General features: G+C 44.3%; 3 protein-coding genes and 2 long non-coding RNA genes across 26 annotated transcripts in view; 2 read left to right on the plus strand and 3 right to left on the minus strand.

Moving 5' to 3' along the window:
• Nucleotides 1–227: 227 nt before the first annotated feature.
• LOC120321553 lies at nucleotides 228–3,396 on the minus strand. Of its 2 annotated transcripts, XR_005561218.2 has the most exons (3): nucleotides 3,038–3,396; nucleotides 2,073–2,865; nucleotides 228–1,997 (listed from the first exon to the last, which is right to left on the minus strand). It is a non-coding gene; the product is annotated as an uncharacterized LOC120321553 (long non-coding RNA). The 2 variants fall into 2 exon arrangements; XR_005561217.2 differs by having other exon boundaries at nucleotides 2,073–3,396.
• A 103-nt stretch (nucleotides 3,397–3,499) lies between these two features.
• Nucleotides 3,500–7,723, plus strand: LOC6533499 (purine nucleoside phosphorylase). 6 transcript variants are annotated; one of them, XM_002094174.4, is made up of 5 exons: nucleotides 3,500–3,960; nucleotides 4,374–4,502; nucleotides 6,000–6,071; nucleotides 6,635–7,406; nucleotides 7,475–7,723. In XM_002094174.4, the coding sequence occupies exons 1-5, from the start codon at nucleotides 3,836–3,838 to the stop codon at nucleotides 7,559–7,561; spliced, it is 1,185 nt and encodes a 394-aa protein (XP_002094210.1). In that variant the 5' UTR covers nucleotides 3,500–3,835; the 3' UTR covers nucleotides 7,562–7,723. The 6 variants fall into 6 exon arrangements, with proteins under 6 accessions (XP_002094210.1, XP_015050084.1, XP_015050083.1 ...); XM_015194598.3 differs by lacking the exon at nucleotides 6,000–6,071 and having other exon boundaries at nucleotides 3,503–3,960; XM_015194597.3 differs by lacking the exon at nucleotides 4,374–4,502 and having other exon boundaries at nucleotides 3,503–3,960.
• A 577-nt stretch (nucleotides 7,724–8,300) lies between these two features.
• The window catches only part of LOC6533506 (supervillin), a 115,204-nt gene continuing 96,097 nt past the window's right edge, over nucleotides 8,301–27,407 (minus strand). For 11 of the 13 annotated variants that reach the window (XM_039374397.2, XM_039374400.2, XM_039374396.2 and 8 more), the window contains 8 exons: nucleotides 22,706–22,967; nucleotides 22,306–22,461; nucleotides 12,081–12,222; nucleotides 11,513–12,017; nucleotides 11,280–11,437; nucleotides 9,202–11,220; nucleotides 8,889–9,136; nucleotides 8,301–8,826 (listed from right to left, as the gene is read on the minus strand). In XM_039374397.2, the coding sequence (XP_039230331.1) occupies nucleotides 8,587–8,826; nucleotides 8,889–9,136; nucleotides 9,202–11,220; nucleotides 11,280–11,437; nucleotides 11,513–12,017; nucleotides 12,081–12,222; nucleotides 22,306–22,461; nucleotides 22,706–22,967 (3,730 nt within the window). In that variant the 3' untranslated portion in view covers nucleotides 8,301–8,586. Of the gene's footprint in view, nucleotides 8,827–8,888; nucleotides 9,137–9,201; nucleotides 11,221–11,279; nucleotides 11,438–11,512; nucleotides 12,018–12,080; nucleotides 12,223–12,468; nucleotides 12,611–22,305; nucleotides 22,462–22,705; nucleotides 22,968–24,194; nucleotides 24,297–27,407 lie in introns of those variants that run through there. The other 2 variants (XM_002094175.4, XM_015194599.3) reach the window with 2 other exon arrangements.
• LOC120321551 lies at nucleotides 12,713–20,620 on the plus strand. 3 transcript variants are annotated; one of them, XR_005561216.1, is made up of 3 exons: nucleotides 12,713–13,820; nucleotides 18,324–20,122; nucleotides 20,193–20,620. It is a non-coding gene; the product is annotated as an uncharacterized LOC120321551 (long non-coding RNA). The 3 variants fall into 3 exon arrangements; XR_005561215.1 differs by having other exon boundaries at nucleotides 12,713–13,288; nucleotides 13,584–13,820; nucleotides 18,324–20,620; XR_005561214.1 differs by having other exon boundaries at nucleotides 18,324–20,620.
• On the minus strand, nucleotides 14,716–18,573 carry LOC26535493. 2 transcript variants are annotated; one of them, XM_015194602.3, is made up of 2 exons: nucleotides 18,443–18,573; nucleotides 14,716–16,302 (listed from the first exon to the last, which is right to left on the minus strand). In XM_015194602.3, exon 2 carries the CDS (start codon nucleotides 16,150–16,152, stop codon nucleotides 15,208–15,210), a length of 945 nt encoding a protein of 314 aa, XP_015050088.1. In that variant the 5' UTR covers nucleotides 16,153–16,302; nucleotides 18,443–18,573; the 3' UTR covers nucleotides 14,716–15,207. The 2 variants fall into 2 exon arrangements, with proteins under 2 accessions (XP_015050088.1, XP_015050089.1); XM_015194603.3 differs by lacking the exon at nucleotides 18,443–18,573 and adding an exon at nucleotides 16,819–17,082.

Here is a 27,407-nt window from a genome sequence, read left to right on the forward strand (position 1 = left end):
ACTTATCAGTTAGCATCTGGTTACAACATTTCACTCCCCATGAATGTCACACCGAATGTACCCATCGAGATCGAGAGCCACAGCAATCCAATCGACTTTGATTTATCGAGGAAAAACCAAATTTAGCAACTAGTCCTTGGTTGATTACCAATTAGCATATAATACTTATCAACATACGTACTTATATACGAATACTCTCTTCTCTCTATCACTCTGTCTCTATTTGACTTTAAGACCCCGGCCGTGGCCACAAGGATAATCCATTCCACCGGAATGGAGGAGTCCGTGGATCCGACGGCCGGCAGCGCATAATCACCGCATGTGTCTCACTCGTCTCGTCGCAAGTCCTTAATATAGCTTTTGAAAAGCTCGCCTCTAAACAGTGCCACCAACGAAAACAAAAGAAAATCAACCGTTATTACTTACGAAAAAATGATGATAAAAACACCTTTTAAAAACGAATAACAAAATCAGTAAATTCAGAGGCGGCACGCCTGCGATGTCGAACGCCAATTTCCGCTTTATTTTTGGGCATCCGGCTGTTCGAAAAACCGGATTCACATCGCAAGCGTGCCGTGTTCCAAGATAATTGTTATTTTTTTGGAAAATGTACCTCAGTTGAAGTTTATTTTTGGGTAATTGTTTGTAAGCGTTTTTTACACCTTAATAACACCAGCAAAAAACCAAAAAAAAAAAAAAATGATAAAAAAAAACTAACAATCAAAAACCAGTTTAAAATTCGTAAAATTAATGATACAAGTAATTTAGCTGTTGCCCCGAAATTCTCAAAGAGTAGGGGCCAGTCGCATAACATACAAAAAAAAAAACGAAATGTTTGAGCCTACGGAACACATTCGTGCCTTTTTCATTGCGAAAAACCGTCCCAGAACCAGAATAACCGAGCAGAGGATATGAAAAGACCATCTATTCGGGTCTCTAGTGGATACTGTCAACCTCCGAACTCGTAGAGCCCGCGATCCTCTGTCACGAATACGTCGAAACATTTAAATCCCGCAAATGCCTTAAATCAAGAAAATTATATTACCCATTAGATATCCAACATTACTCAGTTCGCTTGTAGGTTTTGAAGCATTTTCGAAATACTTATTTTAGTTCTCCGTTTGCAAACAAAGTCGGCTGGATTTTGTGGCCTCGACACGTGGAGGTGTGAATTTATCTGGAGGTTTCCACAAACCATTTCTCCATTTGAAATATTCCGAAAACGCTGTTTATTTTATTGTGTTTTCCCAACTGAATGTACTTTGTATTTGATTTGGTACTTTTTTTGTTTCGTCCTTTTTTGTTTCGTCCTATCAGTTTAGTTTCTCTATTGATTAGTTCAAATCTAGTTTGTGTCTACTTTGTGTATTTTTGAGTGTACTGTTTGTATTTGCAATAAAAGTAAGGCGGTTCAAAGAGATAATTAAAACTCAGGCCAATCGCCAATGAGTTAGATTGAAAAGAGGTTTTTACAATTGGTCAGCTTGCTTCAATCTCTGTTGCCATTTTATTGATACTTTCACGCATATAAATCGGAAATTAGAAAACCCTTCCTTTAAATTATAAAAACAGAATCGGCCAGCGCAAAAAGTATTGTGAAGAAAAGTATAGAAGAAACACTACACTTGGCAATTAATGCGACTAGCCAATTATTATTGATGACAGCACTGCAATTAGCTAAACAAGTAAATTGAAAAGTAAAATCGCAAACAAATCTTACAAATCATGGAAAATAATAAATCTCAAAATCAGTGCTAATAAATATACTCTGAAATAAACCTAAATGTGAAATGAATTTCTTGTTTACTCGCCTGACAATCTCTTCTCGGAGAATCCTGTGTTAAAAACAACATCTTAATGGGTTTGTTGTACTGCACAAGCCGGGAAAATGGGACAGTCGGTCGCAAATCGAACATAGGAAGATACCTTCATGCTTCTTGGGACGCGGCCACCAACAGATACAAAATTCGGAGCCCGAGTCTCAAATCTCGAATCTTCTGCGGAAACATGAATGGAACATTTTTCAGCATTCGTGGGGTTTTTTTCTTATCATCTGGGAATTTTCCACTCACTTTGGTTGCCTGCATCTTGTGCAGAGGTCAGTTTTTCATGGTCTTCTGCAGCAAATGTTTCGAATTTGGTCTTTACATTTCATTATTTGGGCTGTTCAGGCACTTTAAATATGATTAGTCAGAGTATTCAAACCTCGGCTTCGTTTCCAGTGAAATATAGTTCTCACGCAATCGTGTTTTGATTCAATTTCAGCCTACGTTTGATTAGTGAAATTGAAAAGGGACCTTAGCAACATATATTTCTGAACCATCTTCCGATTCTCAAATTGATTAATTGCTGAAAACAGCAAGTGTCTATAGGCGACGCAGTAGTGTATTTTCCTTGAGCAACTTAGCTGTAATTTTTTGAGCTGTCTGGGTATTCGAATCATTCGAATGCATTTGCATCTGATACGGATTGCAGTTTTGCGTAATGCCATTCAAGTTGTTTACCGGAATAGAACTATGCAATTGCCATCATCGTCACTGCGGCTGAGCAAACGACAAATATGTGCCCCCCATGAAGTGATAAGCTCTTTAATGTTGCATCCTTATCAGTGTTGATTTTATTTTCCTACTCTACACCATCGTTGGCTTATTGTTTTGCTTAAGAGCTCATTATTAGGTTAAGTACTTATGGGTGCGACTAGGATCTGCTTGGCCAATCTGTTATCTCTTATCGCAGTGATGATGAGTGGGTTGCTGGGTGATTCAAAAGCCAATCCATATTACAACAGACTAAATCGTGCTGATCCCAAGGTGTCTGATGACCTGGTAAAACTTTCCGACTAGCCGACTAGTCGACTGATAAGCCCTGTCAGAGGTTAGTGTACGAATTATAATAAAAATCTCGGCAAGTGGCATGTTTTCGAAAATTATTTAAAAATAGATTCACTGATTATTTGTTTGGCATATACTTTCACGATTCGCTTCGGTTTTTATAACAAGGGATAAAAGGTATTTCTCATTAGAGTTGACATAATTACCTTGTGCTTTTACGTTGTTGCTCAAAGAACTACATTCCCATATCAGAAGTCCATAAAAACCTTATCGAGAACATTTTTGCGAAATCATTTATGGTCTCTGTTTACCTTTCGTATCGGGTGTGTGACTAAAAGAGTTGTTTTCCTTCTCCGCCACACAATTTCTTTAAAATATTTAAATTCGCTCAATTCAATTAGTTAGGAGCAACGATTCCGGCAGAATACGCGCTAAACGATTTTAAATTGAATGCTGAACAACCAGCGCCGACAGAGGCTCGCCAGTTCGTCGCTCTGCATCCCCGAGATACCGATTCTGAATCCGAAGCCGAATCCGAATCCGAATCCGAGGCAGAATCAGTATCAGTATCAGATTCTTTTCCTGAAGCGGTAGTACGACGTCGACTTTGTCGGAGCAGCAGTTTATAAACCCTCGTCCAGCAGTCGACAGCGTTCACTTTACAATCAGCGTTCGAGCAGGCAACAAACGTGAAGAAAGTGCACATACTCCTAGTACCACATACTCGTTTACCATATATATGTACCATCGTATATCATCGAGTTCTGGACGCGGGCATTAAAAACGATTTGGTGAAACGTAACGAGATTACAAAAGGAATTCCAGTTCCAGATTTCTAAATTAGTTTTGATTCGCGAAATAGAAAACGTGCACAGTCGATTTTTATCATAACTTAACGCGCGAAAGTCACATTTGCATAACCAGAAGAAGCGCGTCCGAGGCGATTATATAATTGCAGTGTATTTCGCTTGAGCAACAGCATCTCCAACTCCAGCTACTACACAATGACGGGTTACAAGGTGGCCAATGGCAATGGACACAGCAATGGAAACACCAAGGAAACAAATGGCTCCAATGGACACAGCAATGGACACAAGTTGGCGGACTACACAGCCCAGGAGAATCCCACGTAAGTGGGGGGAAGTTGGTTTAAACGGCGCTAAAAAGGGGGTATTATATCGCAGGGCTCTCACGCCAGCGGCTCGTTAACTACACACAATCAGCTTTAATTGAAACTTCCAATGGTGCTGGGCTTCAATGCTTCACGGTCTCGCCTTAACCCCACTGCGCCACCTGTCCTCCTTCCTTCCTACCTTTCCTGCCAAAGCTTTTGTGACCCGCTTTCTAAGGGGCCGAATCGATATGGCCTTGGCTATCCAGTAGGCCCTGTCCGTAGCTTCAGTCGATGCCTGATGTCAGTCATTTAGGAAACTCGGTCGGGCCTACAGGAAACCAAGTTCAGACACAGACCCCATCCAAAATTCGCTGCCTAGTGCGTAGTTGTAAGACGTTGTAGGGCTAAGACCTCCAACCAACCCGCAGAATGTGCTCCCGCGACTGTTGCTCCGGACCAGGTGGCTCCCACCGCGGCAACACCTGCACGGACAAGAAGGGCGCCAAGTCCGGCAGTCTGGCTGGCGAGAAGATCATACCCACTCCACAGAGCCTGCTGTAAGTTGACCTACGCCTAGGAGCTATCCACCCACCCTGACTTTGCTGTCAGTTTGGTTTATTCGTTCGATTCCACGAAACTATTTCCCTCGGTCTGAAAATGTGTAACACCGATTGCTGTTCGAATCCCAAGGGCAAGGCTGGCACCAAAGCCGCCCTCAATACCACAAATTGGTCAGATATCATACCAACTCCACCAAGTCTGCTGTAAGTCCAAACTTTGTTTACTTCGGTCAAACGAAATCAAAATTCCAGTGACGGAGGTGGACCCTGTCCTTGATCTTTCCGCCGCTATCAAGAGATGAGCTCAGCTCAGATCTCTTGAATTTGAATTAAGACACAGCAGTATTCCAATATTCCAGTATTCCAGGCTTATCAATTTTCGTCATTCGACGCTGCCTGCTCATTAAAATCCCATTCGAAGAATCTTTAATCTGCATACGATTATATGGAGTGGTTTCGGCTAGCTCTGCTACACAATAGAAAACGTCTATGTATTTAAAAGAGTCAAGTGTTCAGGAAATATTTTTTTAATTAACTATTCAGTTATTACTTTTTTGGAGCACGTTTCTGGCACCTGGACGCCCAGTTTACAGAGCGTCTTGTTTTTAATTATTTATATATTCTCTGTATACCAAACATTTTTTGCTGATAAAAAGCCAAGATTGCCACCTGTTTATGTAAGTGTTTAATGGCCGCATGAACTGGCAAATCGACTGCCGCTGATTGGCTGCGTAAAACGGGTGTGTTCCCTGATCTTGACATAGGCCTCCACTGCGTAATCTGTGCCTCAGATACGGGCAATTGGCAAATGGTTCGATAAAGAACGCCACTAAAACATGTTGCCGCATTGATTAATTTCGAAACTAGTTTCCATTCCGCTGGAATCACAATGCTGAATATTGATGAAGGGGCGAAAACGACGCGTCGCGTGTTGAGATCGAATTTCCATAAATGTCTGGCTAATGAAAGACCAATTTATTAAGGAATTGTGGTTAAAGTTACCAATTAGTGTAAGTTATGCGTGATTATGATGTTCCCAACCCAATGACGCACTTAATGTTTACTTATTTGAGGCCAGCTTTTGTTTTTGCCATGTAATACTGATAATACACAGCATCATCAGGCATCAGGCTTATCAATTAAGTTGAACTGATCCGAAAACAAACACGTGGGAGGTCGTGAGTTCAGTTTTGGTAACAACATCGTAACATAACTCGACTTGCAGTTCAAGTGCGAGCAATTTAACCCAGAACCAGCTGAATTCTTTATGGCTCTAATAGCACTTAATTGCTGCTTTCGAGTTACTCGATAATAGCCAGCAAAGCAAATAGTCATGACAATATTACCACATTCTTTTCATTGGCTAGAAAACACAATATTTGATAGGGGGTCCTTATCTCTATGTGCCTTGTTGACATTTTTTTTCAGCTTCATATCCGTTTATCGCAAACCTTTGCCAGCTTACTTAGCAACAATTCTTTTCCACAATTGCAGCGGAAATGGGAAAATCCAATGCGAGCTTACGCACGAAGAGCTACGAGCCCTTCGGGTTCTCAACGAAGACACGTTTGTAGACCAATTCTTCTGAGTTCTGTTTCTCTGTGTTCAACCGTCATTTACTTTATTATTAAAATACCTGTTTCCACAACACTCTGATTGGCATAAGAATCTCCACGAAGAGCCTTTCAGCTCTTCAACGTTATTTTCGTCCCAACATTTGATTTCTGTTTTTGTCCTTTTCAAGAACCATATTAATTTATAAACATTCGATAATGAATTCATGATCTCTTCTCAGAGTTCTCACTGTTCAAAGTTTTTGTGTTGTTTTCTTATCACCATCATCATTGATATAACGTTGATTGGTACCTGAATCTAATTATATTCCTGTGTGGAACTTCATCAATTGGTAAATGTATCTATTTGTTCCCTCTGGGAATTCCATTTCTTCATTTCACCGATTACTTTCGCGGCGAGTAGATGAAAAGGATCTCTTGCCTGTTTACATGTAACCAGTCATATTTATTGCAGTTCACTCGTAAATTTTGTCCACTTCTATTGGTTGAAAGATCATACAGCATTACTAAAACCATTTAGATGTAAAACTAATACCCCTTTCTGGGTTTCGATAGGTATCCCTATGAGGTCATCGAGGAGATCGCCGACTTCATTACCAAGGGCTCCGGAATGCGCCCCAGGATCGGTATCATTTGCGGTTCTGGGCTCGGCTCCTTGGCCGACATGATCCAGGACCCGAAGATCTTCGAGTACGAGAAGATCCCTAACTTCCCGGTATCCACAGTTGAGGGCCATGCCGGACGATTGGTGGTCGGCACCCTCGAGGGCGCCACTGTGATGGCGATGCAGGGCAGGTTCCACTTCTACGAGGGCTATCCACTGGCCAAGTGCTCGATGCCGGTGCGCGTGATGAAGCTGTGCGGCGTGGAGTACCTGTTCGCCACCAATGCGGCCGGTGGCATTAACCCACGCTTCCAGGTGGGCGACATCATGCTGATGCATGACCATGTCAACATGCTGGGCTTTGCCGGCAACTCTCCGCTCCAGGGACCCAATGACCCGCGCTTCGGACCCCGCTTTCCCGCTCTGGTCAACTCGTACAACAAGGACTTGATTAACAAGGCCATTGAGATCGCCAAGGCGATGGGCATCGAGTCCAACATCCATGTCGGCGTCTACTCCTGCCTGGGCGGTCCCAACTACGAGACCATCGCCGAGCTGAAGGCTCTGCGCATGATGGGCGTGGATGCGGTGGGCATGTCCACCGTCCATGAGGTCATCACTGCCCGGCACTGCGACATGAAGGTGTTCGCCTTCAGCCTCATCACGAATAAGTGCGCCACCGAGTACAGCGATAAGAAGGACGAAGAGGCCAACCACGATGAGGTGGGTTTCCTACAGTCTCACTAGTTGATTTAATCAAGCCACTAACATTCATGTTTATTACCATCTAGGTTATGGCTGTGGCCAAGAACAGGCAGAAGGCATGTTGCGAACTGGTCTCCCGACTCATCCGGGAAATCCACATGGCATCCGCTTAGGTAGCGAAGCGAGGTAGTAGCGTTGGATTCTAAATTTAACCATAGTTAATTTCGCTAGGCTCGCATCTAAGACTCACATGACCCGGATTGTCCCAAATCTTACAGTATAAGCTTAGGGAATAGTTTAACTAAATTATGTAAAATAAACTAGCAATATCACAATTTCAGCTATTTTAATCCCTTGCTTCTGAGCTACTAAAGTTTGCAGCGAGAAAAATGCAGCAGGTTGCTGGGCAAATTTTTAAAAAGGCCCACGAATTCATTGCATATCATTGGGCGGTGGAATGTTATACTAAGAAAATAGGGAATGCATACTTATAGGCTGTTTGGTATAATGGACACCAACTGCACACTCAGAACGACCGAAATACAAGGCGAACGGAAATTCCAGAAAAACAGAAATTTCAGGTCTCCCAAACAAATAAAAGAACAACGAAAAGTTAAAATAAAATGAAATGTTATTTAATAAAAATTAAATATGCGCAATAGTTTTTAACATAATATAAACACAAGTACATAGTTATACAATTAGGGAAATAAAGCTAACATTAAAATGATTTCGAATTGAAAACAATGACATAACGAGAGAGCTCGTTGGCTTTTTTTTTGGTGTTTGCAGAGATTGAACAAATGCAATTTCGTTAAATCGATAAAATATTAAATAAAATAATGGTAAAACAACTCAACTTAATATTATGTACAGTTATATAATAGAAGAACTCGATACTCCGCACACAGCTATCGAATGAAGCGAGTTGAAATTTATTGTATTGCCTGGCATCGTGCACTTGCATAATAGTCGTTACATATATAAAGGCTATGTAATATGTGTAAAATAGAGAGTACATAGGGATATGCGCACGTGTGTATATGCTATACTATATAGGCCTATAGAATACGATAGTTCAGATCTGTCTGTGTCCGTTGCAAAAGCATCGCCGCCTACAAAAAGTGCTTATAAAAGTGATTGATTTGTGTTTTGTGATTTTGTGTTCAAGTCTATAAAGTTGCATTGTGCCTCTCTCCTAGAACAGCCCACGCTCCTTCTTCAGCTTGGTCTGTTTCCAGATGGGCAGCTGCTCGAATTCCGCCCGGCTGCATCCCAGTGCCGCCTGGAAGTCCTCCGCATTGAGGTAGACCTCCAGGCGGGTGGGCTCCACACCTTCGGGCAGTGGGCGCGCTTTGAGGATTTCCAGGGGATACTCGGTTTGTGTCATTTGTGCCAGCATTGTGCCGATCGATATGGAACCATCAGTACGCCCATCCTGCAGGAGGGAATAAAAAACATTTAGATATACTGCAAATGATTTGCTGCTTGCCATCGCACCTCTTCGTTGATTTCCCTAACATCCGGACGTTCGGTCCAGTCGGGAAATAGCGCCTTGAAGGCCAGTGGCTCCAGGCCTGCCCACACAACCTGGCCTTTGATGCCATGGAAGGGCTCCTTCTCGTCCTCGCCGTGCTTGGCACGCCAATAGTCAACGGCTGTCTCGAGGGCAGCACGTCTCTCTGAGATCCAGCGATTTACTCCAGCGCGATTGTCGTTGGTGGGACTGCTGCGCTCATCGGTGTTTACTACAAGCAAAGTAAGCAAAGGTTTATTACATTACATACATAATCGTTTAAAATAGTGTACGTACTCTTTACATCCTCCAGAGGCCACCAACCCATCCAGAGCCACAACTCATCGCCGTCGTCCAGCAAAAAGATAGTCGGCTGCCTGGCATTGTACAGCTGCGACTGGCTAAAGGGATACGCACTGTGCAGATCCTGGCAGCGCAGCGGATCGCTCAGTTCAAGCGCTTTGAAAACGCCCTGGGTGCTGGAGAAGTTGAAGATCCTCAATTGATAATCGAACGACTTGGTGGCCTTAAGCAGGCTGCCGTATTCATTTCGTTCATCCTGCAATCCCAAGGCCTTCTTGCACTGATCGTCTTCGGAACCCTCCTCCACCTCAGTTAAGTTGGCAGTTTCGGCGCTGAAGAGATCTTTAGGCACCGTCTTGATCAGATCCTGAGCAACTCCTACGGCCACGTTACGAGTGTGAGGAGCACTCTTCGATCCGTGCCAGACAATTACACTGCCCTGACTGCCATGAATTAACAGCATGGAGCTGCGGGATCGCAAATGACTGCCCTGGCAGACGACTTCCTTGATGATGGACTCCTCGTTGACGTTGCCCTGCAGTTGGTAGAGCCTCCACTCGCTGCGCCTCTCAAGGCATTGCTCCTTGCGTCCACGATGTTGCCACATTTGCCGGAACAGGCGGACGAAAGCTGTGCACTCATCTCCCTGCGACACACGCATTTGTGCGCCTTTCTCCTTGTCCAACTCCACGGTCAGCAAAGCAGCCGCACCCTTCTCGTTGGCACTCGAGTCCTGACCCTGCCAGGTGAAATAGACACATCGGTCGCGACCCACAGTGCTCCTGTTCGACACTTTGCCACTGAGTTCGCGAACCGTGACCGAAATCTGGTAGATCCAGCGCACTATATAGCTCTCCGCCGAGTAGAAGTGACCGTAATCGTCGCGATTGTTGGCCGCATCAAAGTTGAACTCGTGGATCTGCCATTTGTCCGTGGACTTGGTGATCACATCGAAGTGCCGCATGGTGTCCGTATCGTAGTAGAAATTGCCACGCCCCAAATTAGCCTGCTCGAGCACCAGATTTGGTTCCTGGTATGGTTCTCCCTTGTGCAGCGCGGTTCCGTTTAAAGCACGCACCATATGCACTCCGTTTGAGAGGTAATCCTTCTCCAGATCCTCGCGTTCTACCTCTGGCCAGTCACTGAACTTCTCCTTGAACAGCACCGTCTCCATGTTCTGGGTGATCTTGCCGAGCACACACCATTCTGGACGCTGAGCGCATCTCTTGGCATACTTGGTGCTCTCGCGACGACCCACAATGCCGACATAGTTAAGGGGATTCAAGTAGCAGTCGGCATAATCCGCGGAATTCTCAGCACCAAAGTGTTCCTGGGCCAATCTCATGGCAGCCCGCTTGGCATCCGAAGGGGCATTCTTGCCATTCCACACATACAGCTCACTGCCAAAGTCGAAGACCAACACTTTACGCGTGTCCAACATGTCCACCTTGGGTATGCAGCCCCAGAATTTGTCCATCGGAACGAGGGCCTCATCCTGGTACTCGTAGATCTTGTTAGTCTCGATCAGACTGCTTTCGAACACGTCATCTTCGTCGGCATGACCGCATTCGGCTATGTCCGATTGGTCATCCTCTTTTTTGCCCAGAAGTTGCCAGAACTGACGCCACTGGCGCTCCTTCAAATACTTGCCATCCGTGAGGATCACCTCCTGACTGGCGGTGCATCCAAGATCCTTGTTCTCCACAATGGCAGCGCAGATCTTCTTGCTGCGGGAGATCTCAATTACGTTGGCAAACGATCCAACGTAGCGGAAAAGCTGCGAGCCGGCGACCAGAATGAAACAATCACCACGGTTCAGGGAGGTGTGCACGGGTTCCACCAGCCGTGTTTGGACATGGGTGCGTCCCTTGACATGAAGTAGCATCACTGGCTTGTGGGGCAGCCACATCTGCTGCAGTGGAATTGACGAGGAGCGGAGTGCCACAGACTTAAAGTCCTCAATGGAGGCCAATCCGGCGATGGCCTCTGCAGCCAGGTTGGCATTATGACCATCTGCGGAATCAATAACATTAGTTGGCTATTTCATTTCATATCGTGTTGGCTACACTTACATGACTCCAGCTTGAGGCGTCGCAGTTCCCGCTCGGCTATGCCCGACCTCATTTCTGTGTACTCAGAGCTAATGTCCTCACGAGCAGCCAAACTCTTGAGAGGATTGCGTGCAGTCCGTCGACCTTTGGGACCCTGCACGTGGCGCTTGCTTACCAAACTGTAGTAAAATTTGTAAAAAATTTTGTATTTCGAATTTGGAATTCACTATCTCCGAATGGCATTTAAAACTTACCGCTCAGTGGGCTTGATGTCATCGAAGGCGCTGATCTCGAGCTCAACGTTCTCCTCCTTTTTCGGCTTGGAAGCGAAGAAGTTCTCGAACGTTTCCTTGTCGTCCAGCCGGGGCACTTGAATCCTGGCGCCCACATTGGTAGCTGCTGCGGCACTCTTGTTGTTGGCCAGCTCCTTGTTCTGCTTGGCATTATGAGGCGAGTTGCGCTCTCCATCGGACTCCGAGCTGCTGCTGTTTGAGCGACTCAGGCTGGTGGGTCCCTCCTCCTCGGGATTCACACTCAGGCTGCGGAGTGCCGTCTTGCTGCTGCTATTGGTGCAGGAGGTGACCATCATGGAAGGGCTCTTGGCCAGACCCAGTTGCGGCTGATTGGCGCTGCGCACCTCCAGCATGGGACACTTCTTGGCCGCATCGTTGGCCGAGCGCTCGAATTGCAGCTCCACGGGGGATTGGGCCTTCTTTTGCAGTCGGCCGGCGACTGTGAACTTCTTGGCATCCGTTTGCTCTGCACGGTGTGCATTTCAATTATATTGTTCTCTGGTTTTTCTCTGGCATTATGAGCACTTACCTATGCGCTGCTTCCAGTTCTCCGAGTTGCACTTCAGTTTGCTCAAGCGATCTGAGACCTTGCCGCCCTCCAAGCTTGTGGGTATCAAAGGTGATGGGGGCAGTGGTTTGTCCGACAGCGAGTGGGCCAACGATAGCGATTCCTGCAAAACAAGAGTAAGACGAGATCGTGATTACGTTCACTTTCCAAAAATTTGAGACCACCCACGCTCTAAGCTCCAAATATGAACGCGTTTATAAAGAAATTAACCAAATCTTAATAGCCTTCAGTATATGGTCAACAATCTTGCGGCCTTATCGGCCGTTGGGTTGTTCCCAATTCCAAATGACTCATGGGCCAAAACACTTCTGTTTGCCAAACGTTTTGGGATTGTGGAAAAAGCTTTTACCAATTTTACTTTTTCCATGCCGGCGATTTAATAGCTTGTTTGTTTATTATTAGCGATTGGCGATTGGCGATTTTCCAGCTGCTGCGTCGCATTTCCCGGGCACACCTCGAAATCTGAAGGCCTTTAGAGGCAAGTTCGCTCCATTAGTGACCCGCAATGGATGCGCAAAAGTACCGGGAACCCGACTCAACTCGACTCAACTCGAGTGCCGTTTGCTTTGCTGCTAGCCAGCACAATGCCAATCTGGCGACTGCCAATCGCCGCTTGGCTAATTGCGCACCTTCCTCGAAGCTCCGGAGCTCTAGACCCGCGCAACTGGAGAGCTCCGGCGGGAGACAGTGCGCGTCATTCGATTAGATAACCCTGCACTGCGAAATATCGGGCTATTTCGTTTCTAGCTGGGCCCAATAAAGTATTGATTAGTATCGGAAGCTAAGGTAACAGTTCCATGATGATAATTTACCTAGCTATTAAATCTGTGCTAGGAAGATAATCATTACAACATTTTATATATTCATTTTAGGTTTTTGCATTTTGTATCTCCATGTAACCTTTCAGTACTTCCGAACCGAAGTACTTGTTTCTCTTGGTGTTCCGTGCTCTCAACTCAGTGGAAAGATAAGAAGCGAATAGCTATCGATATGGAACGCGGTGTTCATTTTGCCACCCTGCACTATTGATTTGTTTACATTCCCAAACTGTCAGTGCCAAGCAAAAAGTTAATTCATGTGTTTACACGGGCATCAGCATAAGTTATGGCGCAACTGAAATATCGATAGAGATATAAAACAGCGTATCTTATCTGAACAGAACCGTGTCTGTGGGTGAAGTTCATAATCGCATTATCTTGTTTAATGTGGTTAAATCCATGTTTGATTTGCTTATGCAATGTTTAGGAATGTTTGTCTATGTTTGCTCGACTTCAGACCTATTTGTGCGCACCTGTCTATCTCAACTCAGTTGAAGTGCGGATAATTATGCTCCACAATAAATTATGATAATTCAAAGCGCCGAAAGTGAAGCACTGCAATCGAAGAGACACAAATAGTAGCCAGCCTTGAGGACCCTCTCAACTCTTTTGTCACAACAACACACATATTTCTCTTGAATTTCAGCGTGTGTCATACATTGGCACCTATCAATGAATACGAACGCCTCGGAATGAATCATCCCGTGAATAAAATGATAAAACAAATAATAAAACTCGCAGTGGATAAGAGCAGGGGGCTAATGAACAAGGAAAACAAAGCGGGACAACAATTTGATTAACGAACGATGCGATTGAAACCGAAAGGTAGAATTCTTCCGCTAGAGGAGAGTCCCAAAAGTGATATATACACATCACCCAAAAGGTATGACGCCACAGCATTTCAGCCACTTAATACCAATTTACAATACTTTATTGGCCGTTGTGCTTATTTGCGTCGCTGTATAGATGCTGTATTTCGTAGAAGAGAAACATATTTGTTCAGAATACAAAAAAATATTAAAATTAGCATATGAACATATTCAGTTTTCTCTATTTTTGGTGGATTTTGGCAACCGGTAAAACTAAACCAAGCCAAATCAAATCAAATCGAATCGTAGCCAATTAGGCCAAGTTGAGGTGGCCAATTGCTTTATGGTCAAGATCAAGTGCGTGGAGTGCGTGGGCATCTGGCCAATTAGGTGGCTTCATTGTGGAGAAATAAACTGGAAATTTTCCCCGGAACTGATGTATCTGTAGAGCTGCTTTATCTATAGTTCCCTGGGTGCGGCCCCCATCAACTGGGGAGCAGCATAATGGCACTGATAAGGTCGCCAGCTGCGGATTCATTGTTCGTTCTTGATTTTATTGCAGTGGCCACTTGTTGCACCATCCAAGGTTCAATGAGACCTTTCACCGTTGTTTATATGGTGTATCTTCAGGCTCGTCGACTTTGTAAATCCGCTTGAGAGCCTTCGCTCGCCATCGAATCAATCAAAAGCCACAGCAACGAAATTACCTCACATCACAATCATTTTGCGGTGAATACTTTTCCCAATTCCCATCTCCCATCTCCCAATTTGTAATTAATGATCGCTCCAACGTTTTGATTTGCGTCAATTTATTTGACAAATTGTGTTTGGGGCCAAGACACGCTTGGATGCTTGCCTGGTTGATGGGAAGACTTGCCAAACTGAAAAATAAATTAGCTGGCAGCTGCGGCGGACTGAAGGTGCAAGAAATACATAGATAGTCCACATAGTGGAACATCTAGCAGAATATACAGTGTTTTCACTTTATTAAGAATATAATAAGACGTGTGTTGCATTTGATACAGTTCTCACTTCTAACATATAGTACATTATAGTAACATTTAACGATAAGTAATACTACCATACAAATTCATGTTTATTCATAAGTTAATACGTACAATCAGCATATTAGTTTAGCAGTACAGTTCTCTGTGTATGAGATGCTTTGCAATGACAATTCGGCTTCTGGACATAACAAACGTTTATACAATTGATTGGGATTACTAAGTACAAGCTACTGCCATTGCCAATTGCGATTTGAGTGGGAAATTCATTACTTTGATTTGCTTAAGTTTCCAGCGATTAAACAAACAAAATGCAGGCGGTTTCCTGTGAGCTTGGGACTTGGCAAGGTCTCCGGTGGCTTTGTTTCCTGGACAAATGCCTGAATGGGATGGGAGTTCACCTGGTGGTTCCATCTGACCCTGTTGGATGGCACTATAAAAGGATCCCATGTGCTCCTCATCTGGTTTCGTTGATGTACGTGGTCTCTTCGATACAGGAGGCCTGCTCTTCGTTGAGGAGATCGGTGATGGAGTAGGCGGACAGGGGGCGTGAGAACCTCCGCTCGGAGAGAATGTCATCGATACTGGTCACCGGCGAGAGGCACTGGCAATCCGGACAGTCTTCCGGCTCCTCGGCACTCCGGGCGATCACCTGGAAGATGTCCTCCATGCTGGTCTGCAGGCACAGCGACGGCGGCTTCCTCAGGCGAACCGGAGAGCGGGAGTGCTCCGCTTCCGGAGAACTGGAGAGCGGGGAGGCCGTGGAGGGCGTGGCAGAGGTGCCACGGGTACGCCTTGAAACCGGCACTGCCATGGGCTCCCAGTCGCTGTGGGCTGCCTTCTTGGCGGGCTCCTCGTCCAGTTCCTGCCACAGGTGCATCGTCTGCTCGATGTGCTGCAGCTGAGCCGAGAGCTGACTGGCTATGCTGGTTTTCCGCGAGGCGCAGGGCGTGGAGTCCCTGGACTCATCGCTCGCTCCGAACATCCTGATCTCGGGTAGCGTTATGGGTGCCACCCGGCTCACCTGGCGCGTGGTGCCCGTCTCAAACATCCTGGCTATCTTGGTGACATTGCTCCGCTTCACGGGCGCTGGACTCGGTGGCGGTAGCTCCGCTTTGGGCGCCACCTGCTGACGCTTGGGATAGACCCGGGTCACGGGCTTCCTGGCCTTGGGTTTCACCTTTCCGGCGACCTGCTCCTGGGCCAGGACGTGGCAGCACAGCTCTGGGCCGTAGCAGCGATGGAACATGTTCCTGTTCGCCTCGTAGTCCGTGTCCGCGAAGCGTTTCATCCGGATGAGGGACTTGGGCAGCAGGGTGACTACCACGTAGGAGACGAGGAGGTAAGGTAGCCATTCCGCATACTTCCAGGCGGTTTCCACGTAATCCGTGTAGTCCGTCATGCTCGCTGTGTTATCACAAATTGCACTTCGATTTGCTTGGCGGGTATTTATTAACTTTTACCTCGCTATTTCCGCTGATATCGTTTTTGCACTATTCTTTTACCATATATTGTCGATAAGGGCAAAGTTTTATTATGACATCACATCACTCTGCAAGGGGATTGGTTAATGGGATATTTTATTTATTTTTACTGCTGGCATTCACTTGGTCGCAGAACGGAACACATTGCAAAATATTTACTTGGAGTTTTTATTTATTTAGCAATGTCTTCCGTGACTGGCTTATTTACTTAGTTCGCGTTTTTCTTTTTTTTTTGTCCACAAAAATATATGTATGTATGCTCTTTTTATATGTAAAAGAGTACTGGAAATTATTCAGATTTTGTTGGACTTTTAGTTTTTGACGTGTTTTCAAGAGCTGGTCATTTCATTTCGCAGATGTTGGTTGTTAGTTTGTAAGATATTTTATTTTTTTTTTTGTTTAAATGTTTTTTAAACTTGGTTTTGAGTTTTGCAATCTTTTGTTGCACTTCAATTCTGTTCACTTAAAATAAAAAGAACTTTGAAAGGCATTAAAAAAATTAATTTTACAGTGACACTCAAAACATTGCAAGCTCGTATCCAAAGTTTCGTAGTTTTAAGGATTTTATACCCACACCCACACACCTTTCTTCAAGTGGTGTCCGCTGCGTTTTGCACCTTGCGACTGCAGTTTGCATTAATATTTATATTTATATTTACATTTATATTTTCATTAGTGCGTATTTTTATCTTGGCCCGACATCTGATATCCCGAGCTTCATATATATTTATTTATTTAGTTGCAGTTTGGTTTTTTGCGAGCTGTTTCGGATCGGATTCTTTTGTTTCTTTAGGCGCCTTTTGTATTCCGTTGCGCCTCGCGGTCGTTCTCCTCTCTTCGGCTCCTCTTTTCGAACTCAGACGTGAACGCGACTGCCGCTGCGAAATTCAGCGCTGCGATACGAAACTGCTCCCCAAGCGGAGAGCTTTTGCTCTCTCCCACTCTCTCTCTCTCTCTATTTTGCTTGGCTCCTCTCTTCAAGCAGCGCAGCAGCCAGAAGAGTGCGCTCTTCGAGAGAGCAAACCTGCCGCACTTGCGCAGAATTCTTCTTCGCAATCTGATGATGCTGTTGTGCTATTGTTGTTGTTGTGTTTGTTGCGACTGCCATTGTTCTTGTTGTTGTTGTTGGTCTGGTTGGGTCTCCTTGGGTCAAGTAGTTGGTTATGTCTGATAAGAGCGTGCGGGTGCGAGGGAGCCAGCGAATGGGCAACTTTCATTTCAAAGAAGTTCTTTCAGCAAACCTTAACCCTTTGCGACATTTGTACGAAAAGTATAACACTGCCATAAAATGTGCAATTTTCGAACTTGAAAGTCAATTTGTTTAATGTTAATGTTGTAATTTTCTTATACTTTAATATGATTAACCATTTTATGGTACTATTTATATAAATATTATTAATATTCTTCGTATTAGGCAGAGGCTCTTTATAGCGATGTATTATTTATCTCTTGCAAAAGTAGAGTAAATATTGGCAGGGTTTTCCACATTTCAACATCTCGGGTGCTATTTGCCTGGTTTATCAGAAACGCGACATATGCAAACAGCTCACGTAGGGAAATAAACCAAATATAGAGCAGCACGATGAGCAACAACAAACTGGGGTGCCTCTTTGTGATTTATGGGAATTAATTGCTAATTGTTGATTTTGCGCCCCTTAGAAATTTGTGTCATCTTTCTGTGAAATCTTCCCATCTAATATAGACATTTGCATCGCAACTCGATGTGGAAACAGATGCGCCTTATCGATGTCAGAACACACATTTTGTGCCAACCAAAGTGTAATACCTATGTATGTATATATATGTTTTTGAATCATTTGCGTGGGCTGTAGTTCTGTTTTTGAATCTTTTCAACGCGATTTGTAATGGCCAACGAGATTGCGGTCACTTCGGAGACTTCATGTCAAAGATTTTATTTTGACAGTCGCACTTTGAGAAAGTTTTCTATTTGTTGTATTTGCAGGTGGGTGTGGGTAGTCACGTATGTATTTTTTCGTATTTGTGCGCACAAGTGGAATAGCCAGCCTTGAAACACTTTGGTATTTGTATATCACTTTTCATAATTTCATATTTCACTTTTTCTTTTCAGCCAGCCAAGCGAATGCAAGCGAACCAAAATAAAAAATAATATAGATAAATAAAAACAGTGCCATTCGCTTCCTGCTGCATTCGACAGTTTATGCAACTCAGGAAACCACTTCGCATTACTTCTTATGCAACTCGCAACGGGCCTGCAGTTGTACTTTTATTTTTAGTTGCCTTAGTTGCCGCTTATCAATTTTAATGTCAATTGAAACCGGCAGCGGGTAATAATGCATACTAATAACAATAGCAACAAAGTCAAACGAATCGAGAGCTCAAATCAAAGTCGCATTGCCGCTGCCAAGTGCGAACCACTCGCTTCCAAGTCGCGATTCAAACTGCCTCGTAAATTTACAGACCGCCGAACTCGACGGGAACTCGGGATTGTATCGCATCGCATCGCATGGGATCGGATTCCTACAAAAGCCGGGTCTTCGAGGAAAACGAAGCTCGGAGTCTCCGATGGCGAAGACGTCAGCTTAGGAGGCTTTTTAAATTAAACTAAGCGTAATAAACAAGATCATTGCGGGCAAGCCGTGAAGAAGGGTAAACTATAATGTGGGGAAATTGCAAAAATAAACATCAGCTTTGAAACCGACCAAGTCATTGTTCTTTGGCATTACTATTTCTCAAAATATTTTAGGAAGCTGTTTTCAAGTCTTGCTTTTTATTCTACCAAAACTGAAACCAATCATCTGCGTACACACACATTTTCTGTACACTTCGAGACTGGAATGTGACCACATAAAAAAAGGGACAACGAGATTTTTGGGCTGGGCCCACATCTGCCCAAGCTGATGAGATGAATCACCACCAGAGAAGAAGGCAGCCAAGGAGGCCTAACGCAAAATTCATTTGGTCGCACTAAAAATAAACCAATGCAAGTTCAGCAATACAAGTACATGAGGCAAAATGATGTAATTGTCTAAAAATTCAATAGCTACCAAGAAACTAAGAACACAAAGGTACACAGTAGAGGATCGAGAGCAACCAGCAACCTTATCTCGAGAAGTAATGAATCACACACAGAAGCAATAAAAGTAATCAGCAATAAGCAGGCATTCTTGCAGCTTGTAGATACATCGGCCAGATACAGATACAGATACAGCCGCAGATATATATATACAGATACAGATACAGATACCGATACAAACGGAGAAAACAGAGGGCCGCAGTTGATTTTAGAAGTTTATGAACAGCTCGGGCTACTGCTGTTTTTCTGTTTTTCTGCTGCGATGGCATGGACTAATGAACAAGTACAGCAGCAACATCGCAACAGCAACATTGCAGCAGCAATGGCAACAATGATAATGAAGTAGACTGCGGCGAGCTGCAGCACAAAACTGCAAGTATATCAAATTTACAAAACAATTTACAACAGCATGAGGCGAGGCCTGCAGCTGGAAGATGAGCACGTTCAAGATCTCCAGGCAGAGATCAAATGCTGCGGACCCTGCGAAGCCCCTAAAACCTAAAACAACAACTTCAGCCAGTTAGAAGCGCTCCAAAAGCAACCTTCGTTCGCCTCCTTTACCATCTTTATTTCTTTACTTTGTAATTGTTGCTACCTTAAGGGAAAAAACGTAAGTATGTTTCCCACAATATATTTACTATTTGCTAAAGTAAAGTGTGTGATAAAAACAATAACTGGAAAATCATATGAATTTTCTCATTTCATATTTTAAAGTTGTTAAGTTAAATTTAATTATTAAGTTGATGTATTTTTTTCTGAGTGTGTTTTCTAGCTGCTGCAGTTGCTGCTCTTGCCACAGCCCACAAGGCAAGTTTGGAAAATTATGGCGAAATGTAAGTTGGCAGTTGCCTCCAAATTGTGAAGGCAGCAGCAGGGAACTAGACGCTGTCTTTATATTCTTAGCTGCCCTGTTGGAACCGAAACTCCTGGATGCTGAACCTATATGCTGGATGCTAGATGCTGAATGCTGTATTCTGGATGCTGTGTTCTGGATGCTGTATCTTGGAGGCTGTATTCTGGATGCTGTATTCTGGATGCAGTATTCTGGATGCTGTATTCTGGATCCCGGCGAGCCCTTCATTACTATGCGCATTTTCATTTGCTCCGCTCGCTGGCTTTCTGCGATCGTGGCCTGATAAATTGTGCTAAATTACAAAGATTTCTTTCTGCCTTGACACGCGCTTGGGGACTGCGTCAAAGAGTTGGGCAGACTAATTGCGCATACGCCACCTGGGACGTCTGCCAAACAGCGCATGAATTCGAGTGTCTCGCGCCCATCAGAGCAGAGAAAACAGAAATTCATCTTAATTATTAATAAATTGTACTATAATGGGCGTCAAGTGTCGTGTGGGGCGGAAAATGAGGGTAGAACTTTGGGGTGGAGAGTAAGCCAAACGGGCACTCCCTTTCAGATGATGTATCGTTTCTAAATATATTTAGTATGCTCTGCACATTGACCTTGTCCCACTGTCTTGTCATCAAGCACACAGAAAGTAATGTTCAGTAACTCTTAGTACAATGTATGATCAACCTACAAGTCTTGCCAGAGGAAGACACAGTTCTTTCTCTCAGTGCACTGAAAATAGGGAATCCAAAACAGTAACAGCTGTAGCAACGACAACAATAACAAAAGCGACAGCACTTGAAAACTCATTTCGCTCGAGAGTGGGGAATATAATATGCATTTTGTTTGGTGTGTGGGTCAGAAGATCGCTCTGACACGATTTCCTCACAATTTCTCCTACCAACAGACGTTGGGATGGTGGGCACTATATATATATACATATAAAAACTCGTATAAGGAGGCGGAGTCCCAGTAATTAAGTGTGATTACTTCGGGGACTACTTTGGGGGGAAGGCGCGAAAAGGGCGGGCGAAGAGTGCCCGCATAATTATGAACCAGAAGTAACCGTTTACTAGAGAGAGTTCACTAAACTTCATGTCTCGCCAAAAGCCAGCGGCAGTTTTCAATGGATCGGCTAATTGACAGTCCAAACGGAATCGGATTTTAAGCCAGGCCTGATAGCAGCCGCAAAGTGCTCATGCCCATAAATAATAAGGCAAAAGCAGGCGAAGCTCTTGGGTTGGCTAGTGAAAACCACAAACTTGCCAAACTTGCACTTCACCCAAAAAAAGGTGCACAAGTTCGTTTTCATTTGAAAATCAATGCAAAGTTGGGCTGCGCTACCCGTAAAAGTATGCAATACTTTTTGTGAGAGTCACATACGCCGTTTTACGCGAGTGGTGGCGCTATGCCTGAATGTATGCAACGTTTTTGTGTATACGACATGTAGAATACAGGACGTATACGTAATGTAAAATTATCAAGTGAAGAAGGAAACTGTATTGTAAAACTAAGAATTACATTTGGAATACGATTAAACACTAAAAATATAAAGTTCTTAGCAATAAATTATAAAAAAAATGCGATGTTAGTGTTTAAGTTTCTTATCGAATACTGCATTTTAGCATCGCTGAGTCAGTTTACAGGTATTTAGGTGAGTTTAGAGCGGCCTGCTCTTGACTTTATTATCCATTCTGATTATTCATAATAATAATATACACAGTTCTCAGCAAGACACCTTATCGCGGCACACACTCCAATTACGTCACTCCCTCGTTCCCCTCGGATGTAAGTCACACACATCAAGCAGATAACACCACCATCCACATCCTCAACCCTCCGCGATCGGTATCACTTGCACTTTTCGCATTATTATGTCATTGCCGTCAGGTTTAACGCTCAGTTGGCATTGCACGAACAACGGGCACATTGCAGAAATTGCAGAGAAAAGTGCAACAGCAACAACGTTAATAAACAAAACGATTAGCAATAAGGAAACCATTTTCACGCAATTGCGATCGAGATCGAGATCGGCTTCGTTGCGGTCCACAGCAGACCACCGCACGCATTGCAGCTTAACCTATCTTCCAGATACCAGATACCATATACCATATACACTACATACTCCATATTCAAGATTGCAGATACAAGATACAAGTGGTGGGTACTCACGTTTACGTAGTTTTCACGGTGCACATCGTCGACTTCGTCGCGCTTCGAGATGCGCTTCTTCCAGTCGTCCTCGCCACTTTTGTGCAGTGCCGCCAAACGCTCCGCAATGGAGCCGGTCTTCGAAATCACCAAAGACCGCTGATCGGGGCCCATGACCTGGATAAATGGATAAATGGATAATGAATGGTTGGCATCAGCTCACACGTGAATCGGTTTAATTGACACTGGGTCAGATACAATTAGGGGAAGTTATCCAAGGGGAAACAGATAAGTGCTTTGATTCATTCTTAACTCTGACTGAGCACTGCTTATCAACTATAGATAACTACAATAGAAGGAATATTTCTACTTGACTCAATGAATCTGAAAGCAGACCTATGATGATGAATACCACACTCACCTCGGTTGATGATCGTTGGACGCCTTGAAGTAACTGTGGCTGCGATGAGTCTCCCGAAGCTTCTGCCTGCTCCTGGTTGAGATCCTTCTTATCTGGCGATTCCTTGGCGGAGGATGTGGTGCTGCTGCTACTGGTATCCTCCTCCTTGGCTACATGACGCAACTTAACGAAGCCGCCGCCGAGGGGAAGTGGTGGTAGCTGGGGGCCAAGGCCGATGGGTGCTGCTATGCCCGAGTGACTTTTGCTTTTCGCAACGAGATTGCTGCAAGAGAAAGATACATACAGATACAGATAGACCGTTAAAAGTGTGCATAAAGTGTGGCAATTAAGGTGCGAATCCATGAGATACGAGATAAGGAGCTTCGAGTGCAGTCGCGAATGCATGCAGGAGTTACTGAAAACGTGCGTTTTCCTCAATGGACTCCACAATCCGTTCCCATTTTCCCCCATCTTAATAGGAAACTCGTGACATGGCATTTTCCCGGCCACTAATGAACGAGGTAAGCCGCCTTATTCGAACATCGTCCCCCTTCGAATAGAATGCCCAGGAAGCGATCGACAGTCAGTCGGCCTTTTATTTCTGCTCAGATTTTTTTGCCCTCCTCTGCGGCCGAAGCAATGCAACTTTCTCCTTTAATAGGGGACCATCCATGGACCATGGATTTTATTAGGCGCTGGGCAGCGAATTTCCTCACAAATGGCAAATGGCATTTTCTTCTACTGCAAATGGTCGTCGGATCGGTTATTGTTATGGCTGGATCTCATTTTTATTGGCGTCAGACATTGACGTTAAAAAACCGCGGGCGGTTAATGAGACAAGTTGATTGCTTGGCTCAGGGGATTATCCTCAAAGTCTTTGAGTTTTTTCTTTGTATCAACTGTCATTTTAAACCATGTACGACGTTGGAAGTAATTGGAAAATATAGCTGCATTATTCAAAACTTAGCTAAGGAAACTATTCTTATGCCAGTTTATAGATTTATTGGAATTATGTTTTGTCAATGAAACAAATTGCAAATACTCGTAGAGGCACAACACAATTCATTGTTATCTTCGATTGATTTGGCATAGAATTCCACTGGAATCGTTATTATTTTCCCGCAGATTTCATTCAGCACTTCCATTGATCAACAGCTGGGCTTTGTCTCAGCAAAACAAGATTCTATCTGTATCGAATGGAAACCGCCTTGTAAATTCACTGTTTTTTTTTTGAGCGGCACCGTTAAGAACGACTCGGAGATTTTTCATAATCTTCTGACCAGACACTTATTAGTCACCGGACACGATTCGGTACATTTTGATTGCTGGATTCTGACCGCCTTAAGAAATATCTCGCAGCGTGAGTCAAAGTCGGCCGGAATTCAAAAACCCCAACGAAATGGGCCCGGCATTTATATATGTCACGGGTTATTCGCCACGACAGGCGGCATTCAGAAACCGCTAAGAACTTGTTTGGATTTCGATTTGGCAATGTCAGATGTGCACTCACATTTGGAAAAACTCTGCACGTGGTTTCTTTACTCCGAGGAGCACTGGAAAAGCGATTGAAAAGCGAACTGCACGCGACGAGCGAACAAAGACGAATGAGCAGGCCAAATAGACTGGGCCCCAGTACACTTAGGTATACCGTGCACCCATCTGAGTCCCAATCCCAATCCCGTCGAGGCTCGGCACCTGCGAACCTGCGGCAGGTAAACAAACAGCCAAACTGCTGACAGCTAAATTGCATATTGATTTGGAACAATTTTGACAGAACCGCGACAGGCAAACGCTGACCAGGTGCTGGGTTTTCGGACCTCATCTACCTAAAAGGTGGGACAAAGTGTCCACTGTTTGCTGATCGTGTTAATCTGTGCAGCAGATAATATCACATTATAAGGTACTTCAGAAAACCAAGGAAGATTTGGAAATATTTTCTATTCACTTAGATGTATTGTAGAATATAAACCAAGTATTAAGACTCTTAGAAATATATTACTAAGCATCCTTCTAATTGAAATGTAAATTTTCGCTCAACGCATACATCTCTAAAAAAAACTCTTCAATTGAAACTCAAATGAAACTCGATTTCAATTACCATGCATAACCGCATGGAAAATGGCATTGGCAAAGTTCAAAGTTTAGCCACAACTGCTGAGACGTGAAATCAAAGTAAAAGCCTGGCTAATGGAATAATGGCTGAAATTGCAGACGCTATGGAGGTGGAGTGAGATTGGGATTGGGATTGGGGAGTATCTCTGGCCAGGAGCCATAGGTCAGAGGGCAGACACGCGAGTGTCTCCGCGGGACATGAACTTCCTCTGTGTCCACAGTCGATAGCTATAGTTTTTTAGTGCAGTAATTGCCCTTTGGAAAGCGTTTAGCAAGCAATTAGTTTGAGTGCCAAACTCCTGGGTGCGGTGGCGGTGAATGGACATGCTGGGGCACACCCAGAAGATATATATATGAAAAGCCAGGCGATACCACCTCCATTCCACACGACTGACAGCTGGGAGCTCAGTTTCCATGGAATTGAGACGCTTCTGCATATAATTAGAAGCCATTGCAGGGATCGTTGATCAGCAGTCCACTTGCTCAGCTCACTTGCGTTTTGTAATTGAATTACCTGGTGCGGTAATTAAAATTGAAATTTCTTTCTTTGGCCAAAAGTGAATGTGAACCGAGACTGAGAGTGATCACGCGATCAGTTTGGCAATGCGGCAGCGGCAGCGTCTTATGGTTTATGGCGACTTAATGATATAACAAAATGAATTGTTTTATAAACTATTTGGCGCGGCATAAAAAATGGCACGCCACCAAGCCTTGGCTTTATGAGGCCCTCACACGAAATGAGATCTCTAATGGAGTTGTAAACCCACAGATTCACTCAAGGTGTTGAAAATGTATGCAAAAATACCTCACATAAATTATACGACGACAGAGCCTGCTGCACTCGCAATGGCGATCAATGCAAACTATCCGTTCCTAGAGGGTCTCTGTCATTGTCTCTATGTCAAGTACCCGGTTCGAGATAAACGATTTAAAGGCAACCATAAATCAACGGCCCTGGCAACTGTTTGAGTTTGAGCGGTTTTCAGCAAGGTTACAGCCGCACTTGAGGCTGAGTAAGTAAAAATAATAATAACTCGCAGCTAATAATACTAAAATATGATATATTCCCAACAGAAGCATCTGACTTGATGGCAAACCGCAAAATGATATCGAGTTGGATCGTGTGGCCGCACTCAGAAAAATATACAATTATCATTCAAATTGTGTTAAACTTTTTTTTAAGTTAATAAACACAAGTATGTGTTCTATATATATGACCTTGTGTATATTAGCCATTGATATTGGTTTAATATGATCTCAAGTTATGTTTAGCCACTCTTTTTTGCCAGTGCAGCCATATGAAACTCAGGTGAATTGCCGGTAATGTATCGCGTCATATAAATCACCAGGTAAGCAGAAATTGACTTATGCAATGATTTATGGCTGAAAGCGAATGCGACTCGCAAAAGTTCCAATAGCAGCGATTTTGGCAGCCGAAAGAGTGACAATTACCCACGAAGGCGCCAAGCCAGGTTGCTGAGAGCATTGAAAGGTAATGGAAGATCCGGACAATGAGCGGAGATCTCAGAGATGCGAGATGCAAGATCCAAGATCGGAGATCCCAGATCCCATAGTTGGCCAGATTCAAGATCGCGTCGGGTTGACTTTCCCACGCCGCAGTTTGCCCGCTTTTCAAGTCGGCGGAGGAGAGCAGTTGAAGGCGGTGGTAATGATGCAAAATTACGACGTCAACATGGGCTTACAGCTTTTTCGCTTTTTATTTTTGCTTTTTTACCTGGGCTGCTTGGCTCTTTTGTCTGGCCATTCGACATTTCATTAGGCCGACCCAGTGGAAGGTTTACAAATAGTTACCAACTCTCGGGCCTTTTGTTCAGCAGTTTTGCTTACTCGCCCCGCTGAAAATCTTGCTTAATTGTTACTCTCAGCCAAAAGCTACAATTTCACCTCAAGTTCAAGGTGTCGCGACTTTTAGCTTGCCTTTGTGAAATCGAAATTTGGCAATGGTTTGCACTACAACTCAGCACAAAGAAGTTTAGCTAATATCTCGCATTTTGCAGTTTCTTGCACAAAAGATACGGATTAAAGGCTTTATAAGTTAGATTTGTAGTTTTTAGACCTTCAGCCTTTCTGGGGTTAACACTTGGCAACATTTGCCTTCGCAACTTTGTTGAGCAACTCCTGCAATCAGCTGCTTTTGTTGTTCCACGAGCAGGCGCAGTATCCCAGACACGTGCTGTCGGCAGAAGCAACCCTCCAGTGAGCAGCCCCATCCACCGCCGAGAGCCCCACCCACTGGGGGATCCCCAGACGTGTTATTCTTTTGCTTCCTCGGTTTGCCGGTTGCCGGGGCAACGCCGAAAATGCGTCAAAACAAAACTCAGCTCTTTGGCTCTTTGTTCGCTGCCAATGGGTATAGATGGGGGTGTTGAATCTGGGGGAGATTCATGTCGGGGCCATGGGTAAATGACAGTTGAGTGACTCCGTGTTTTGACTGCAGCGGAAGCAGGAAACATGCGTTTTTTGGGCTGGCCAGACAAAGGACTTTCCTCGAATCCCACTTACAGCTGGCTAAGATCTGGGATGCAGCTCTAAATGAATGCCATCAGGGGCGGGGAAATCCATTTTTCATTGGGGTTGTAGGTACGACGTG

This window comes from Drosophila yakuba, chromosome 3L (assembly GCF_016746365.2).
Source record: "Drosophila yakuba strain Tai18E2 chromosome 3L, Prin_Dyak_Tai18E2_2.1, whole genome shotgun sequence".
Lineage (NCBI taxonomy): Eukaryota > Metazoa > Arthropoda > Insecta > Diptera > Drosophilidae > Drosophila > Drosophila yakuba.

Bases quoted from the DNA above. Each gene is read 5' to 3' on its own strand.
- LOC6533499 (XM_002094174.4), top strand. From the start codon at position 3,836: ATGACGGGTTACAAGGTGGCCAATGGCAATGGACACAGCAATGGAAAC. The intron at 3,961-4,373 runs GTAAGTGGGGGG...ACCAACCCGCAG, and splicing joins ACAGCCCAGGAGAATCCCAC to AATGTGCTCCCGCGACTGTT. The intron at 4,503-5,999 runs GTAAGTTGACCT...CCACAATTGCAG, and splicing joins CCCACTCCACAGAGCCTGCT to CGGAAATGGGAAAATCCAAT.
- LOC26535493 (XM_015194602.3), bottom strand. From the start codon at position 16,152: ATGACGGACTACACGGATTACGTGGAAACCGCCTGGAAGTATGCGGAA.